The sequence below is a fragment of the Centropristis striata genome, chromosome 11 (assembly GCF_030273125.1).
Source record: "Centropristis striata isolate RG_2023a ecotype Rhode Island chromosome 11, C.striata_1.0, whole genome shotgun sequence".
NCBI lineage: Eukaryota > Metazoa > Chordata > Actinopteri > Perciformes > Serranidae > Centropristis > Centropristis striata.
This window is the reverse complement of record NC_081527.1, coordinates 6290252-6310221: the sequence shown is the minus strand read 5'-3', so window position 1 is coordinate 6310221 and position 19970 is coordinate 6290252. Positions and strand designations below refer to the sequence as shown.

At 37.4% G+C, this 19970-nt stretch overlaps 1 protein-coding gene across 1 annotated transcript; it reads left to right on the top strand.

Annotated features, from left to right (window-relative positions):
* The first annotated feature begins 1966 nt into the window (after window positions 1-1966).
* Window positions 1967-4497, top strand: klf17 (Kruppel like factor 17). Its single transcript, XM_059344670.1, has 3 exons — window positions 1967-2207; window positions 2316-3414; window positions 3524-4497. Exons 1-3 carry the CDS (start codon window positions 2127-2129, stop codon window positions 3697-3699), a joined length of 1356 nt encoding a protein of 451 aa, XP_059200653.1. The 5' UTR covers window positions 1967-2126; the 3' UTR covers window positions 3700-4497.
* The last annotated feature ends 15473 nt before the right edge of the window (window positions 4498-19970 follow it).

The following is a 19970-nucleotide window of genomic DNA, read 5'->3' as shown; positions in this document are numbered from 1 at the left end:
GGTAACAAAACACAGATATGACCTTAAGGGTTTGATATTACAGCAAATCTGCAAATATTTAATGTTCTTAATGTTAAATAGGCTACACATGAACAAATATTCCCACTGTTACAGTTTGTTATCTTAGTTAGACCCCAGAGAGGTTTTTAGATCTCTAATGTACAAACTATAAATCTGATCAAACATGTCTAATTATCTTCATTATTTGCTTCTTGCTCTCTTCCAGTGATGGAATATAACTGTAACACAAGTACTCACAACACAAATTCGAAATACTTGAGTATTTTAATAGCACTACTTCTACTCCACTACATTTATCAGACAGCTTTAGTTCATAGTTACTTTAAAAAATAATATTTTTGCAATATATATACACACATATATATAGGCCCTGGAGTACAGCTAAAATGATTAGCTGTTTAAAAAACTAAGAGTAATGTTTCTAGATTTTTCTGCATTAAGTGCTTTTAATACTTTAATAGTAGTTCATATTTTACTTAGAATATTTTTTATTGTAATGGAATATTTTGACGGTATGGTATTTATAATCATTAATCTTTTTTTCGTGATTTCGACTTTTTTTTTTCATTTTGACTTTTCCTCGTGACTTCAACTTTTTTTTCTTCATTATTTTGACTGTTTTCTCCTTATTTTGACTTTTTTTCTCATTTTGACATTTTTCTTTTGACTTCAACTTTTTTTCTCTTTTTCTTTTTAGCAACCTGTAAGTTACTACAATTAAAACACACACACAGTGGGTACTTTAAAATCTGAGCCCAGCATAGTTTAAAATGAAAAACTTTTAATATGACCACTTTTAAGACAAAAAATAACTAAATAAAAATGATTATTCAAATTATATTGAGAAGAATGCAAATCCAAACTCTATTTAGACATTCATATAGGGAAATAACAGAACAGAAACAGAAAATAAAACAGAACAGAAATAAAATAAAATGTGAAAAATCTTAAAGAGACATAACTGTTTATTTTACAGCACTGATTCCAAGAAATAAAAACACTTAAATGCCAGTTAAATAAGAGAAACCAGTCCGGTCCTGTCCCATCAGCCTTCCACCACCTGTACATTTCCATATGACTGCAGGGACTCACACCAGATCATTAAGAAACATGTCGTCCCTTTGTTGACTCCCAGATTAACAGGTTGTTTCGACGAGCCGCCGCTTCACACCTCCGTGTTTGTGCTCATGCAGCAGGGATCAGCTGAGCACAAATTAATGGGGTGTGTGCGTGCGTGTGCATGTGCGCGCGCGTGTGCGTGTGAGAGAGAGAGGCTGCAACGAAACTGAGGGACACACTGTTTCGTTACAACTGAGAAATATGTGACTTTGTTGGGTTAAAGGGGGGCAAATATGAGCAGTTTTGCAAGATTTTTCTTATTTCTTAATAAGCCTAACTTTCTTATTAAAATATATGGATTTGAACGCAACATAAAGGTAACTTCAATGTTTTTACGCACCGGTATTCTGACTGTTTCCAGGTTTAGTGTCGCCCCCTGTACCTGCCTCTGGGGAAATGTTTGGTCCCCAATGAGGGAAAACTAAAAATGGATTGCATACCTTTACACTTCATGCACCTTTATGCATTTCACTGTGGAAAATGTGCAGAAAACATGTAGAGAATTAGAGGAAAATGTAGATTTTTATGAATAACCCTTTGGCAAAGTTGCAAAGTTGAGTGTTCAGTTTCGTGTGTGTTTTTAATACACGTGTCGTTACATCATCTTCTCTTATATGCAAATTTATCTTCACAATAATTCATTCATTCGTATGAAATCATGGTTGATTGATCTGGTTGTATTTTACGCACGTCAGGAGCCGAATTTACCTGCTTGACGCACCTGAATGCCTGAACATTTAATGTTTGTTTGTACCATTGGTTGCCGTGGGGGAGGTGTGTGTGTGCGTGTGTGTGTGACACGGTGGGGGGAGGACACACCTCCCGGAGCTATAAGAGGCTCCGGCAGCTCTGTTGATACTCACACTCTGACTCCTGAAACACTCCACAGCTGCCAACAGCGCTCCGTGGACACAGAGCAGAGCAGCGTCTCTGTTCGCGTTTCCAGATCACATTTTTTTTGCGTTTTGTCAAAAAAAACTTCTATCATGGCGGCGGTTGAAGCGGCGATGCCCGCAGTGGCATCGTTTCCAAGTGTTCAAGCCATGGAAGGAAAACAGTTCGACAATGTAAGTAGAAGTTTTTTTAATTATTAGTATTATTTAGATTTCGTTGTGAGTGTTGGTTTGCATCAAAAGCCTGGTTTTCTTCTAACTTTCCTCTTTTTTACGCTTCAGATGTGCAAGGTGGATGAGTGCGCACGCAGCAGTGCAACAGGTGGCGCAGACAAACCGCTCATCGAGGTGGAGTTCAGCATCGTTCAGTCTCCTGATTTGCTCACCAAAGACGACGACGAGCTGGGCAGGTTCCTGGACCTCGAGTTCATCTTGTCCAACACCATCAACTCCAGCAGCAGCGGGAGTCTTTCTCCGCCGCAGCAGTGCGCCTACTCCCTACCGGAGTCTCCGGAGAGCTGCAGCGGTGCTTCTGTGCCAGACTGCAGCGAGTTCCCTCCTGCTGCTGCTGCTCACATGGCGGCGCAGAGCTACCATGGCGCGGTGAGCTTCACGGGCTCGAGCCCAGTGCGCAGTCTGGTGGCGGAGCTGCTGACGCCGGAGATGAGCTACCCAGGGGAGAGTTCACCCGAGGGCGCAGGGAAGGCGAGAGACGCGCGGGAGTACACCGAGCTGCGAGCTCTGAACTCGGTCCCAGCTGCTCCTGCGCACCACCAAGTGTCTCCTCCTGGATACAAAATTAAAACCGAGCCTGTTGGCCAGTCTTGTATGATGGCTGCTGCTGGTGGTGGTGGTGGGGACTTTATGGGACAGATGTATGACAGACACCAGATGCGCTCCGTGCACCAAACCGCTTTTACGCACCACCAGGCTGCAGTTCCTGGATTCACTGCGCACCCCATGCAGCCCCACGCACCCCAGGCTCGCACAGACTGCCATTTGGCACAAATGAACCCGCATCATAACCCGCACAGCCATCTCCAAAACCAGTACATGAGCGCGCCGTACCAGCAGCAACATCAGCATTACGCGCACCAGAGTTTGGCACAGTTCCAAGGACAGTACAGCATGCACAGAGAGCCTGTCCGCGTCCACCAGCAGCATCACCCGGCCTCCATGCAGGGGATGATGCTCACTCCTCCATCGTCGCCATCTTTGCTGGACTTTTACGCACAGGATGAGGTGGGCAGCGTGAAGCAGAAGCGAGGACGCAGGTCGTGGGCCAGAAAACGCGCTGCGACGCACAGCTGCGAGTTCCCTGGTTGTGGGAAGACTTATACTAAATCATCCCACCTCAAAGCTCACATGAGGACACACACAGGTAAGAAAAGTGCCAAAATAAGATATTTTTTACTAGTTTTTATGTGAATAACCCATCATACTTGTTCACGGGTCTGTGATCTAACCAGTCCTCTCCTTGTGTCCCTCAGGTGAGAAACCCTACCACTGTAACTGGGAAGGCTGCGGCTGGAAGTTTGCGAGGTCAGATGAGCTAACAAGACACTTCAGGAAACACACCGGACACAGGCCTTTCCAGTGCCACCTGTGTGAGCGTGCCTTTTCCCGCTCCGATCACTTGGCCCTGCACATGAAGAGGCACATGTAAACATTAAACTTCCAAAAATCCAACATGGGATCATGCCTGGAGCAGCCCAGAAGAAGCCGACCCCTCTGGCCTTTGGACATGTTGTGCATCTGGCCCAGAATAATGAAACAAAACACTTGTGCCTTCAGTTAAAACCACATTTATTCTTATAGGAACCGTTTCCAAGTGCCTTTCCATCAGAAACAAGGAAATGATTCTGTTTCTATGTACATATGTGGATAGAAGGAGTTAGGTTAAGTTATAGTTTGTATTTAAGATATTTCTGCACCCTGTCTCTGAAATAACTTATTGATTGTTGCCTTAAGTAGATATTTGTTTCCCAAATAGGAAAACTCGCTGCGGGCAGGACCCTCAACTTTGTACATATGTAAAATGTATTTTTGTAATGTTTACATTATATCTTTGATACTACTCAAATCAGGTCAGGGTTTTTATTCATTCTATTTTCTCAGTTTCTACTCTAAAAAATAAGATGTTTCTGAGTATTTCAGTTTATTTTTTCTCTGAAGGTTTTGCTATAAATTCAGGTACTAAAGCTCATTTTTAGGATCCCACACAAACTAAACTGTCACATCACTAGATCCAAATACTATTTACAGCCCAGTGTTTTTTACGGATACAGAACATGTATTTTATTATGAAAGATTTTTGTCTTTTTAAGAATGAAGAAAGCCACTGCAACCAATGGTTGATCTGCTGTACTTGAAACAGAGTTGCCACTCAGATGTATAACTTTTTCAACAATTTCTATTGTTTTTATGTGCGTAAGGGCTCCAAAAATAAAAGTACTTTTACAAATATGTTTGTCTTTGACCTTTTTTCACTCACACATTTCATTTACCTGCCTTCAGTTCATGATTAAAAATCACAATAATTAGTATAGCTGCATTCAAAGGCATTGAACCTAATTGCTTACAGTATAATTGACTGCTTGGTCATTAACTACAGATGCTGGAAAACCACTGTTGTGGCGCTTGGTATTTGTGTTGTATAGGTTATATATAGGAAACCACGTCTACTTACATAGAGGTAAAACTTTGTTGTTTCCTTTAGTTTGTCACCCTTCAGTAGAATGTCGTCACAAAACCCCATTTTGGTTGTTTAAAGCATAAGTCTAATCTTCTATAATTTATATTTGCAACCTTTGTTCACATTTGTAACATTTAAAAGTCTTTATTGAGCATGATAGTGTTTTGAAAGTAAAAAAAAAAAGATTCATGTTGGACTAATAGACTAAAAAGCCCAACAAAAAAAAAGCCAAAAAATGACTAAAACACTTTAAAAAAAAAAAAGAAACAAAATTACCAAAAAAAGACTTATTTTTGGTTCAAAATTTTGATCCAAAAATCTATTATTATTAGGTCATATAGGTGAGGTTGTGCTGAAAAAAATATACACCAACATGGCATTTAAACATTTTTTAAGTGGTGTATACAGGCAGGATGAAAAGGATTCAAAAATGGACAAAATAGCCCAAAAAGACTCAATAAAGATAATGTACCACAGCTGTTATGTGCTGAAAAAGCTTGTAAAGTACTTAAATATAACTGAAAAACCAGTGAGTCCCACAATTTTAGCAGCAAAGATCTGTAATGGAGGGAAACTGAATATATCTGTTAAAAATGTACATCAACATCTGGACAAGTTGCAGTTCAAGAGTGGTTAAAAACATAATTATATAATGTATTGCCATAAGCACCATAAGCATAACTACAAGTGATGTTATGATAATAATGCATCATCAGGTGCCTCTTTAGTTTTGTATCACTTCTTATAAAATACTGCCCTCTACTGGCCATTTATATAATAACATCTGCCCCTTCCATTCATCTGTTTGCATTGGGAAGAAGAGACAAAGCTACGGAAGAGGATTGGTGCCAAAATAATGAGATGAGAATTAAACTTTTTGTATTCGGTAAAGTTGTTAAGATCTTCACAGATTAGTCATTTATTATTAATAACCACAGTATTTAAAGGTGTAGTAGAACTAAAATCACGACACATAAGTTAGATATTCGTGGCACACTGCAAAAAACATAAAGCTTACCAAGTATTTTCTATGTATATACTGTACGGTATGTAATGAGACTAAAAAGAGTTGCCTCAGAGCCCCATACAGAGCTGTGGAAGCCTTTAACTCTATGGAGTCTTCTTCTATTTTGTCCATTTTTAGAATCCTTTTCCTCCTGCCTGTATACAACACTTAAAAATGTTTAAATAACATGTTGGTATATTTTTTTCACCTATATGACCTGATAATAATTGATTTTTTATTCTGACTTACTGGATCAACATTTTGAACCCAAAAGAAACAAAGAAAAACCAACATAAATGTGATCCTGTCATCCAACTCTGGTTTTTGTTGTAGTAATTTTGTGTATTTTTTGGTCAATTTGTGTATTTTTGTGTCTTTTTTTGGTCATTTTGTGACTTTAGTTGTGTCTTTTTTGGTTATTTTGTGTCTTTTTTAGTTATTTTGTCTCTTTTTTTGGTCATTTTGTGTCTTTTTGTGTCTTTTTTTTTGTCATTTTGTGTCTTTTTTTGGTCATTTTGTGACTTTAGTTGTCTCTTTTTTAGTTATTTTGTGTCTTTTTTTGGTCATTTTGTGTCTTTTTGTGTCTTTTTTTTGTCATTTTGTGTCTTTTTTTGGTCATGTTGTGTATTTTTGTGTCTTTTTTTGGTCATTTTGTGACTTTAGTTGTGTCTTTTGTAGTTATTTTGTGTCTTTTGTAGTTATTTTGTGTCTTTTTTAGTTATTTTGTGTCTTTTTTTGGTCATTTTGTGTCTTTTTGTGTCTTTTTTTGGTCATTTTGTGTCTTTTTGTGTCTTTTTTTAGTCATTTTGTGTCTTTTTTTGGTCATGTTGTGTCTTCTTTAGTCCTTTACTCCAACATAAAATATGATTTTTTTAACTTTCAAAACACTATTATGCTCATAAAGGAGTTTACAGCCAGAACTTTAGAGGTAAATATACAGTAGGGCTCCACGCTGCTTTGTTTTTACGTCTGGATGTCATGAAGAAGTCATGCTTTGGCGCATTTGGTGACTCCAGAGGGTTAAAGGTCAAATTCTGCTGCAGATCTGATTCTCACACTTCATCTGTAATGAAATGCTTTAGCGCCCTCTGCTGTCTGCACAGAGAAGTGAAGAAGCACTAAGAAGAACCTATATTCCAATAGGTCGACCAACCAAGAAGTAGGGCTGGGCGACATGGACCAAGCAACCAGGGCCAGGTGGCGTCCACCAATCAGAGCAGAGTAACCCCATAGGGTTACATTGGTTTGTTTTTTTTTAACGTTTTTAGCGTAGTCGACCGAAAAAAAAAACACGTAAGGAACAGAAGAATAAATAACTGCAGCTGTGGAATTTGACACCAATGAGATAGACAGGAAAACAGCTAAAAAGTATCTCTCGAACAGAAAGCATTTTTGGCAAAACCATAATTTCTATCATTGATCCGACTTCACTTTGAGCATCCTGAGTTCTTTGTGAACGTCTACATATGTGTATTGTGAAGAAAAATGAAGAAATTGTCCTTTTAGAGCGAAAAGAAGAAACTGGTACCTCTGCTTTCCTCCGGAAATTTTCCCGCCTTTTTACCATGGAGGTCTATGAGGCTGTGGGTGGTGTTGGTGGATCATAACTCTGACAGCTTTACCACACCAACGTGAGTGAGAGGACCAATGTTCCTACGTTTCTATGTATAAATTATTTCTGTACACTGTAAAAAAATGTCTGTAGATTTTACGGTGAAAAACTGCTAAACCATGACAGTAAAAGGCCGTAACATGATGAATGGGTTAATTCAGTTTCAGTAACATGGAAACACAGTAAATGTATATATCAGCCAAAACAGTATTTTTTGAACATTTTTTTTTTGTTTTTTGAAAAATACATTACTCCACTGTAAAATACACTGGCACCTTGTTTGTAACAAAAATCTACTGTAATATATATACTAGCCATCACTGTAATTTTTGCATTTATCTTTTGTAAAAAAAAATACTTTTTCTCACTGTTAAATGTACTAAACACCATATCTCTAACAAAAATACACTGTAATATTTAATGGTAAAATCTTTAATTTATGTGGCATTTATAAAGTATTTTCTTGTCAATTATGTGGCAGAACAGTGTTTCTTTTGATGGTAAAACTTTTTATTTATACGGTAAAAAATGGAATAAAATGGCAATTTTAAACGTGTAATCAACAGTGCCAATTTCTTTTTACCATAATATTTAAAAAAGTTCTACCATATTCATTAAGGTAAAGTTCTGGCAACCACAGCTGCCGTTTGTTTTACTGTAAAAACAACAGTTTGTTTGTTTTTACAGTGTAGAGTGGTATCTGTGGCCTCGAGATCAGTTTCCACTATTTTTTGACAATTTTTTCTCTCCCTCTGCACTCTAGCGATGATGTCATCCACTCTAGCCTCTCCATAGGGTTACATTGGGGGGATTTAAAAAAAAAAAAACCTTTTTAGCGTAGTTGACCGAAAAAAAACATGGAAGGAACAGAAGAATAAAATCTAGGATTAAGCCTGGAGAATAACGTATAGTGTGCTCTTTCAAGCACACTCAATAACTTCAGAATGGCTTTAGATAAAACTATAATATCATGTAATATACATATAGTTTTCTGCTGAAATTATATCAGAGTGCCTGCTGTCTTCTCTCTCTGCTGTTTCCTCCTCATCTCATTTCCTCTCCTCTCTTGGAAAGACAAATACACAGAATAATAATAATAGATAAGCAACGGAATAAAAAGTAGAGCCACTGATAAGAATAGCAATTCTGAAAATAACACAATGAATATATATTTACCTTTTTAAATGAGCTGGTCCAGTGCCCGCGGTGTTTGCTCTCCTCTCTCTGAAAGACAAATGACAGATAATGTGAGACAATAAACAACTTCAGCCACCAGGGAAATTATTTAACTGTATGTGAATTCTGATAAAACGTGTAATAAATGTATATTTATATTTTTATGAAAGGGTTTTAACGGTGCATGCTGTTTCCCCTGACCTCTTATCAGTTCCCATCTCTCTTTGAAATAACAGGTAAGGAGCGTTACAGTTAATTACTTTGACTACTTAATGTGTTTGTGTTAATGTTGTGCAATATATTTCTTTTACTAAAGCAGGGGTCTCAAACTCAAATTACCTGGGGGCCGCTGGACGCAGAATCAAAATGACCAAAATAAGACACAAAATGACAGAAAAAAACTAAATTACTTAAAAAAGACACAAAATGACCAAAAATACACAAAATGACAGAAAAAAACTAAATTACTTTTTTTTTTAAAAAAGAAACAAAATGACCAGAAAAGAGACAAAATTATTTTTAAAAAGACACAAAATTATTTTTTAAAAAAACATAAAAAGACCCAAAATGACCAAAAAAGAGACAAAATTATTTTAAAAAAGGACACAAAATGACAGAAAAAAAACTAAATTCTTAAAAAAAGAAACAAAATTTCCAAAAGAAGACACAAAATTACCAAAAAATACAAAAAATTACTTAAAAAAAGACATGAAATGACCAAAAAAGAAACAGAATTACCAAAAAAGACAAAATTACAAAAAAAGAGAAGTAATTAAAGGGACCTTCCACACACAACATGATGAAGTGTCAATCATATAAAACTCACATTAAACTTTCATATCAAGGTGGGGGCCACAAAATATCGTCACGAGGGCCGCAATTGACCCCACTAAAAAAAAAGTCATGCTATAGCATGTCGATTTTTGTCAAAAATGGTCAAATTTAAAAATGTCTAAAATGTTAGAAATGGGTCAATTATCGTCTGTTGAAACATATTAGAGCATAATATGGCCAGAAATTACGAAAAAAAACCCACACCATATTATGGGATGTCCAAAAATGACTCCCTAAAAAAAGTTGATTTTTGTCAAAAATGCTGAAATTTTAAAATGCCTAAAAACGCTTCCAATTGGTCGATTATAGTCTGTTGATGCATGTAGTAGTAAAGATAGTCCAATTGGCCCACGAGTTTGAGACCCATGTACTTAAGGCATGCTTTGGTCTAGATTATTCCAGGAGCTGGTGCAGGAGGAAGCTCAGTGATGAATCCTGCAGGTTCTGCTCTCAGCCACAAGGAGGCAGTATAACATCACACTGAACCTGCAGCCAGAAGGGGCTCTGTTGCTGGAAACGCTCCTGTGTGTGTGTGTGTGTGTGTGTGTGTGTGTGTGTGTGTGTGTGTCATTGCACATCATTTGAAAGTGTAAAGTTGTGTTATTTGTACGCAGATTGCAGAGACCAGGTCGGTATTCAAAAACCTGCTATTATCCCAGTTTGGCCTTTCTGCATTACCCATATGTAAAATACACCACACACCCTCTGAGGTCTCTGATGGTGGTGTCCTGATCAGCTCATGTGACATTTAACCAAAAAACCAGGTCACATGGAGCGCTGCTATCAACTTCACTCCAAAGTACAGACTTGAAACTTTCTCCCAGTTTTTGTTTGACATTCCTCGGTCATGTAAAACCAAAGATATGATAGTTTTAATTTGATAGTACAGAAATATTTGAGCGTTGGTGGAGCTCTCTGTGTAATTTCACACATAGTTTGTTTTGAAGAGTTGCAGCTAACAAGGAAAAAAAGCCTATAAATATTCATGTTTTATGGGACTTTTTTGTATATAGTTTTAATATATTTAAATGTTTACCTTTTTATATGTTCATATTTGTATCCTATGTTTACATTTTGAAGTTCCAAAACAGTTGATTGAGCATATTTGTGGTTTTTATTGTAGTAAATAGTAAAATTCTTCAACTCGGATTTCATGATTTTTGGGCTCAATATGTTGATCAAGTAGTAGTTAAAGTGAGAAAATAATTGTCAGATCATATAGGTGAAGAAAAAATGGATACCAAATATGGCTATAGTAAACATTTTTTATGTGGTACATGAAGGGAAAAATCAAAAGTGTTCAAAAACGGCCAAAATAATAATAATACATTTTCATACAGTGAAATAAATGACAACAAATGACTTATTTTGACAGTTTATTGCTTCTTTTAAGTGAATTATTTTCCAAATATAATGTATGGTTATAGCTTATATAGACCAGGGATGGGCAACTGGAGGCCCGGGGGCCATAAATGGCCCACATCCTCACTTGAAGTGGCCCTCAGTACAACTACATGCATTTGAGCATGAAATCTTAAAAGTGCAGTGTAAAAATGCACAAAATTACTTATTCCAATTAATGTTGGGTTGGTTATTTTTTATTTGCTTCAAACCTTTTGTATTCCTGTTTATACTGTTAAACATGCAATTGAGCATGAAATATGTTGAATTTCGGCACTGTAAACAAATAGACACAAAATGACCAGAAAAGACACAAAAAGCCAAACACGCCAAAATATCCCCCCAATGTTACCCTATGGAGAGGCTAGAGTGATGACATCATCAAAAAAAGACACAAAATGAACATAAAAAGACACAAAATGACCAAAAACATGAAATCTTAAAAGTGCAGTGTAAAAATGCACAAAATTACTTCTTGCAATTAATGTTGGTCTGCTGTTCTTGCACTGAAAACAAAAGAAATCACAGTAAGTGGTTATTTTTGATTTGCTTCAAACCTTTTGTATTCCTATTTAGACTGTTCAACATGCATTTGAGCATGAAATATGTTAAGTTACTGCACTGTAAACATATTTAAAGTTGCAGTTTCATCATATCTGGTTAAGTGCACGCTCCTATATGTGGCCCTGTGGTCGTGTCCATGAAATACCAAATTAAATCTCAAACTGAGCGTGCTGGAGCCGTCAGTCCTCCAATCTATTATTCTGTACACAAATCTGCAGACGAGGATTAGACTTATTTTCCGAGCAACTTGCTTTGAATACCGAGTAGCAAAAACAGGTTCATGCATCTGTCTTTGTTTTGCACGCGTCTGATCACAAGACTTACTGGACCCCTGTTTTATATTCATGCATGAGTAATAACAGTGTCTGCTGTTATTTCTTGGTTTTGAAATCTGAGAAATCCACTTTCAGAATGCATAAATCACATGCTGCAACATTCTGACCATCAAACCTTCCTTCCATAGAGATTAGTCTGGACCACAGGTGTGAAAACGAGCTGAGCTATAAGTCTTCTGATTTATATTCTCCACACATTGTTCTGTTGTGTGTCACGTCCCTACATCTGCATGCTGAAATACACTTTGCATGTCTGTCAAATCTGGATCAAGTCATCATAACCACACACAGCCAGGCCTTTCACATGTGCTGCATACAGTCACGTTGCTTTTAACCCATAAGAACCCATGGTGACACCCGTGTAACAAACACTTTAAATCTTCTAGAATCTCCCATATTAACAGACGATAGACCAGAAATTACGAAAAAAACCCACCATATTATGGGATGTCCAAAAATGACCCATTAAAAAAAATCATACTATAGTATGTCGATTTTTGTCAAAATGGTCAAATTCTAAAATGCCTAAAAATGCTTAAAATTGGTTAATTATAGACTGTTGATACACGTGGTTGTATAGTTTGTCCAAAATTAGCGAATAGCCACCATATTATGGGTTGTCCAAAAATGACCCCACTAAAGAGAAGTCATGCTATAGCATGTCGATCTTTGTCAAAAAGTGTAAAATTTTAAAATGCATAAAAATACTTCAAATGGGTCGATTATCGTCTGTTGATACATGTCAGAGCAAAACATGGCCAGAAATCACAGAAAAACACCATACAATGGTAAGCCCAAAAATGATCCCCTCGAGAAAAAGTCATAGTATAGTATGTCGATTTTTGCCAAAAATGGTGAAATTTTTAAATGCTTAAAATTGGTCAATTATAGACTGTTGATACACGTGGTAGTATAGTTTGTTCAAAAATAATGAAAATTCATCATTTTATGGGATATCCAAAAATGACCCCACTAAAGAGAAGTCATGCTATTGCATGTCGATTTTTGTCAAAAAGTGTAAAATTTTGAATTGCCTTAAAATGCTTAAAATGTGTCAATTGTAGTCTGTTTGAATCCCAAAATGTATCCAAAATATTACTTCAAAAGTCAGATTTTTCATAATAATGCATTGTGAGTGGTATTAAAAACATGACAAAAACACTGCAGTGCACTGATCTTTAAAATAGATTTTATTTACCATTTTGTAATTCAACAGTTTACGATATACAGCTGACAGGACTAAGACATTTCAATGGATTTTGGCCCTAAAGGTTGAAGAACAAGAAGAACAGACATGGTTAGATAGATAGACAGATAGATATGATCGAGGATACCAGAAGAACTGTGTTCTCTTTTCTCACTTGTGCTTTTCCTCTCCGCTCCTCCCATGAAACAATTCACATTGGCATAGCAACAACACAGCGTTTTGTCCACAGACACTTGGACAAGTTTCTTTCAGACTTGTTTTCTTTTCTTTTTTTTTCAAAATGGAAGTGTGAATTATTATTCTAATTGTAAGTTGTTTCTTTTTCTTCCTGTTGCTTGTACAAAAAACGAATGATTTCTTTAAAGTGCTGAAACATAAGAGTATGCTTATATGAGCAGTAGTAAGAAATTCAAGAGGTAATGTTCTGTCATTTACAGAGAACCACAGAAACAAGTAAAATCACAGTTTTGTTTTTAGTACAGTAGAGCAGTTGTGCTGTGAATTTGTGTATAAAAATGGTCCGAAGCTTCACATAGTTCTTCAACATCAGTGACTTTCTGCACAGCCACATCAGTGTAACATAATAGTAGGCAATAGCATATTAATATCTGAACACATGGGTCAATTATTTACTATAATCAAATGTGTTTTTTAAGGTTTCCTGGAGCAGTGGTTCTCAACCTTCAACCATAACTGTGTATGGTGTGAAAACCATCATCAGTAGTCAGTCTCCGACCAAGTCTCGAGAATAAATGTTGGCATTTTATGTTTTTGTAAACCAAAGATTCGCTGATTTTCAACATTTTTGAACCACAGATCTTTTGATTCTTCTATGTATTTGCTTCATGAACCATTAGTTGTATTTGTTGGTTTTTGTTTTGAAGAAAAAGGCCCAAGAAAGGCTAAGTCAGTGTGCTTTCAACCCTTTGTTGGACAGAGAGCGCCATCTAGTGGGCTCAGAAAATATAGAAAATGGTTCATGAAGCTTCATTTGGACATCACTAGGTTTAATCTATCCATCCATCCAATCCCGGGCGCAAGCTAACCAAAGTATTCCAGATGTCCTTTTCCCCAGAAAAGACTTGCCGCTCCTCCTTGGGGACCCCGAGGCTGGATTAACCATTTTATTTTTAAAAGGCCCTTACATGGCAGCTTTTAATTACAAAACCACCAGAGAATCCCTGGATCACAAAATCGTAAATCCATCTTGTCAGGCTTCAATTTATGTTTGTGTCCAAACCACCAGTGGTTCAACCAATCAGCATGCTCTGAGGAGCTATAGATGTGGTTTAGGTGTGTGTTGGTGATTACTGGTAACAATGGGGACGTTGATTGAAAGATGGTTCATCCAATCACCTATCAAGTATTCCTTAAATGGGGTTTTCTGCCTTTTTCCAAACAGTTTCCAAAGTCAGCTTTTCAGATGGTTCTGTGTAACAAATCGGGGTGTGTTCAGCCCCAACAAAAGATAGTAAATTGTTCATTTTGATGGAACCGGTCGTAAACACCTTGTATTACAACGTATCTGTGGTCTGAAGCAACAATTGTATGCTGACGACTGTCAACTCTTGCTCACATTGGACTCACTTCTTTAGTGAATTAAAGAGTGAAAACAAACTAATGCCCATTTTTCTAGAGACCTGTTGGCATTCCCTTAAGAGGGTCCATTGGTTAAGAACCACTGTCCTGGACTGTTTTTTTTCCTTCTTTTGGTAGCCAAATAATTGATGGTTTACTTTACCAACAAGAGAAATAAATCTGAATATAATAGTAACTGGTGCCTTGTCTGACACATATATGCCATATAACTGCCTAAAATGTCCACATAACACAATATTATGTTCCAATATTATGCATCAAAGCTGCACAACAATGAAAATGTGAGTTCATGGGTCCTGATGCTAATTCAGTCTTGGTGGCAGAGTCATTTTGGTGTTCTGATTTTGCTAATTTCTTAACAGTTTGTAACAACTAGACAGAAAAAGCCAAACAGTTTGGGTTAAGGGCCTCAGAATATTAAAGGTAAACAGTGTACGAGTGTTGGCACTGCACTGTGTAAAATATAGCTTTAAGTTCATGTGGTACTGTTTTTTTGTTTTTTTTTAAAAAGCATGTAGCTGCAGCCGAGCTCAGCCTTAAAACTAACCATTCTTTTATAGTTCAAGTTTCGATCCAAAGCTTTTTGTTTGGAAATGCTTTTTTTTTTTTTTTTTTTTTAATATTAGCTGGCTTTATCTTTATTTCTCAATGAATACAACTTCAAAAACAACCAAAAAAAGTAGTGTCATTTAACATTGGATAAACAATGATTAAAATCTGAAGATAAAATATGTAGTTTTCTTTCTCTTCTTTTAGTACAAAATGTTTTTTTTCTTAAAAGATAGACTATATTATGAGCAGAATAATAATAGACTTGGCTAGTTCTGATAGGTTAGAGGTACATTGACATCAATACTGACACTACGCCTGCTCTACATGCAGGCTCAGCAGTAAGAGCTAATCCACTACACACAGAGTACACAATACACCTGACGTCGTCTACATTACACTACGAGAAAAAATGACAAAAACAAAAAATGAAACAATACCCGCCCTCCCCCGACCCACAAAAACACACCCTCAAAAAAAAAAAAAAAAAAAAGCAAAGATAAACACACATACACACAGTCCGATTATATATTTTTACATTACTGTACAAAGGTAGGAAGAGTTGTGGGGCCAGCAGAGATGGCCAGGGTTGGGATATATAGAGAGATAGCATGGCGGCTAAGCTTCACTTACTACAGCATGAACACACGAGACAGGCAACCACAAACAGGAAATGGTCTGAGCTACAAGCAGTCCCAATATGCACTGAGAATAAGAACTTCATATTCACTTTTTGCAGCAAATAAAACCTCATTTAGAAAGTGTGACGCTCCTTTGATTGGAACTTCTACTCAGAGGAAGCAACGTGAGATATTTAGATTAGTAGATGCTAGTGATGTCCAAATGAAGCTTCATGAACCATTCGTTGTATTTGTTGACCCCACTAGATGGCGTTCTTGGTTTAACCCATTTAGGCCTAAAACGGCTGGAAAAAATGCCTGTAAAACCTCTGGGCGATTTTAAAATAACCCCCTAAAACCTGAAGTTTTTCTGGAAATGTGTCAACGCTTCTACTAAATAATAGATTTTTCAGCCACTGTAGCAGATAGAAATGAAATTTAAAAATTACTTGAGAGCTTATAGCTGTTATATCTGAGCTCCCTCCGCTATAGTCGTTTTCCACCATGATTTCAGTTCTGGAAAAGTCCCATGTTGCATTGCGACACTCCCACATGTATTCTGATGCATTTCATTGGCCAAGAGACCGAAAAAAGGTGGAAAAAAATTCAAAAACGACAAAACGACATATCCGCTTTCCCGGCTTTAATGGTAGAATAACGCAACAGCACCCCCGGTTTTAATGGTAGAAATGCGGTAATGCTTTCCCGACTTAAATGGGTTAAAGAAAAAGCCTCAATAAAGGCTAATCCAGTGTGCTTTTAACCCTTTGTTGGACAGTGAGCACCATCTAGTGGGCTCAGAAAATATCGCAAATGGTTCATGAAGCTTCATTTGGACATCACTAGTAGACGGTTATATCGTTTTGTTTCATAGAGCACCCAGTTTTGCAGTAATTAAAAATAAAACTATTACAAAATACAATGTCTGGTATGGGTAGTTTAGGAATAAACTCAAACCAGAAGGTAAAAACAGAACACTACCTTCCAACCAAAGATACAATCCTCAACCTATGTGAATAGACAGTTTGGCGTGTTAAAACCTGGGTAGAAATGTGTGCTTGTTTCTGAACGCTCTCTGTGCTTTTTACCGTGATTATTCTCACTATGTTTGAACCTCTGTGCTGAGCATTCACTACTCTCATTGTTGCTTTCTTGACATTTTCATGTGTCTCTTGGGCTTTTTGTATTTAGTTCACAGTTACACCTCTGTTGTGCCTTTACTACCCTGAGTGTCAGCATCACCCCACCTAGTGGATCAGTGGAGCAACTGCACTGTCATGTTAAGTATTCCAGGAAAAGACTTACTGTGCGTTCCAATACCCACACTACCACCACACTATTTAGTATGCCAGAAAGATACTTAGTATGTCCCAACACATATTATATCAAATGCAGTATGTCAAAAGTACCAGGATGTTCTTCTACATCTGGTTGCATGCAGGCCAGCATGCTTTTCTGGCTATTCTTACTCACAATCCTCTGCAAAACATTGTGTTTTTAACTGCATGGTGTGTCTCTGCTCGACTTTACTCAGCCCACTTTTGGTACCAGGTCCTTTTCTCCATCATGATTTCTACCGCAGATAGTAAACAAATAGGAACATCTGCACTTCATCTATTATATGGTAGAGTTTATAGCGCAATTTTGCAGGCTGCCATTTAAAAAAAAATCTGGGTCGTATGAATTTTTAAAATGTGGTTGCTATTGAATGTATGCAATCCTCCCCAGGGTCTGAAAAGTGAAGCCTCTGGGGAAGTGGCTTTACCTGGCATTCTTTCTAACAGCCAGCAGATGGAGACTCCACTGATTGCAGAAAGGAGTCAGATTGTATAGATGTCTATGAGGAAATTAACCAACAATTAAACATTCTCATGATGAGTTTATAGTCTCAATCGCTAGTTTCAAGTCTTCTTCAATACAGCATGATGTTCATTTTGTAAATTATGGTCCCATTTAGAGTCAAATAGACAAAGCAGGGTATGTGGCTACCATGTGATACTTTGTGTGTCACTACTATGGCACACTGTGTGTTTTTGTCTTAGAAATTCTTCCAGAGTGTGTTTTTTAGCTCTTGAAACTTGACTGTAACATGCTGGTTGGCAAAAAAAGTATTTTTCATCTGGACTGAATTTTTAAAGAATAGATGGCTTGTTAACCAAGCTAGCTAGCACCAGCGTTAGCTGACGCCTTAGCATCCCTCTGGCTCCCAATGTATTCTGCACTGGCGTTGGTTGCAACAAAACAAGATAGCAAAAAAACATATCATAGCGGCTACGTCTAGTATTTGTTTCAGTCTATAAGTGAGGGAAGATCTTTTTAAAATACCTAAAAATCGCAGGTTAGTGCAAGATGTTTAATTTTGTGCTAGTTATGTTTCTCTGAGACCAATCAGCTGTCTCAAGTGTTTTCACTAGTGATGCGCCAATAAAGCCTCATTAACCATTTCTTTATTTTCTGAGTCCACTAGATGGCGCTCTCTGTTCACCAAAGGGCTGAAAGAACACTCAATAACCATTGCTTGAGCCTTTTTCCCTTAAATGAAGAGCGCCATCTATTGGGTTCAGAAAATAAGGAAAATGGTCCATGAGGTTTCATTGGCACATCACTAGTTTTAACTCCACCTTCTAAAACTGACTCAGCTTTCTTGGAACCTCGACTGAGGTGGTGCCAAAAAAGTACCAGCTAGTATCCAGAGCTTTTGCTAATGGAAAACCAAAAAAAAAGGCTAATTGAGTCGAGTCGAGCCGTGCCGTACCATGCAGAGGAAATGTGCCAAAAGTTCCATGCTCATATTGGTGTCATTGACCTCTAGTTCTTCAAACTTTGTAGATATTATTGATGCTCACAAACAAAGAAAGACTGAAATTACAACGTGAAGAAACATCACAGCCAGACCTGACGCAATCCCAAAAAATCATCCCCGCCTCTGAATCTCACTACCACCTGAGCAGGCGTCCAACAAAGTATCTTAGGATGAAAAGACAGAAGGAATCTTCACACGGGTGACAAAAAATATACTTTTTGCATGTATTTGTTCTCTATTAATACTGCCATAAACCTCTGTCACCACACTACTACAAAGTTGTCCTGGATGCTTTCCAATCGGACACTTTTGGAAACCCAGCCATGCATGCTAAAGAGGCCCCTCTCTGTCCTATCACACCCTCCAACAAAACAACAACAAATCAAGTCACAGATGAGGAATGGTAAACATGGTTAATCATGATTCTGTAGTTTTTATTTTTTGTACAAAATAAACATATGCTGTCTTTATAATTATTTACTAAGTTACTTTACAATAATGAGAGGTAAAAAGGAGATTTCTACTGAGAGAACGATACTATACAGCTACATTTAAATCTACATAATTCATTTAAGATCTTTATTCTGTATTCTTCTGAAAAAACAAGCTGCAAATCTCTCTGCTTTCTGTCTCTCCACCAGTCACAGCACAGCTTGGCTCAGAGCTTTAAAATAAATGCCTGTAAAATACATTAAAAGGTTCCACTGACTGTAAGAGACTGACACCATAGCAGTCTTTCTGAGATATACAGTATATATGTTACCAAAAACATGTGCAGGTAACTCAGGTAATGCTTTTGGTAACATGCCTTGATGGGGCAGATTGCTACGACCCACAGGAGACACAGACTACGACACACCTACAGTACGATCCTTCCACTAGCTACGTCCTCTAGCCCGGATCCTCCTTCATAGACTACATCCCATGATGCATTTCACTCAAAAAAGAATGCCTGGAAGACTTAAGAAGAGATGGCACTTCTATATACAGAGTTGCATCCACCTGCTTTGAGTGTATGTGTAGGTGTTTTTCGACAGAGGGGAAAGTTAGGTGGTTCGGTCCCTATAATCTTAAAGGGATAGTTTCTAAAATAGGGTTGTATGAGACGGTGTACAGTAGATGGAGCTAACAGCTAAACATATTTTATACACCTAAAGAAATCGATATCAGTTTAGGTGCATGCTGTATTTAGACGGAGCCGTTATCTGCGATCTCTTCAAAGCCACCAGACTCCACTGACAAAAACAGTATCTCACAGAAGACAGGTGTTCTGGTCTAACGCTGCCTTGATTGGTTTGTTTGTGATTTTGTGTCACTTTGATGTTTCAAAGGGTTACTTCAGTGTCAACAAACTAACCTATCAAGGCATGCCAACTGCTGTTTTCTACAAGGTAAAATCATAGACATATATATAAAGCAGTGCCACAGAAATGAAGCCAAAACATGTTGGTCGCCCCCTGGTGGCTGGCTGCAGTACAGGTCATAAACTTTGGACATGGGCCAAACCAAAAAGTACATGTCAATTTGTTGACATTT

What these genes read in the sequence shown, in the direction of transcription:
- klf17 (XM_059344670.1), top strand. Translation starts at nt 2,127, where the DNA reads ATGGCGGCGGTTGAAGCGGCGATGCCCGCAGTGGCATCGTTTCCAAGT. An exon ending in AAGGAAAACAGTTCGACAAT is followed by an intron (nt 2,208 to 2,315) that starts GTAAGTAGAAGT and finishes TTTACGCTTCAG; the next exon opens with ATGTGCAAGGTGGATGAGTG. An exon ending in TCACATGAGGACACACACAG is followed by an intron (nt 3,415 to 3,523) that starts GTAAGAAAAGTG and finishes TGTGTCCCTCAG; the next exon opens with GTGAGAAACCCTACCACTGT.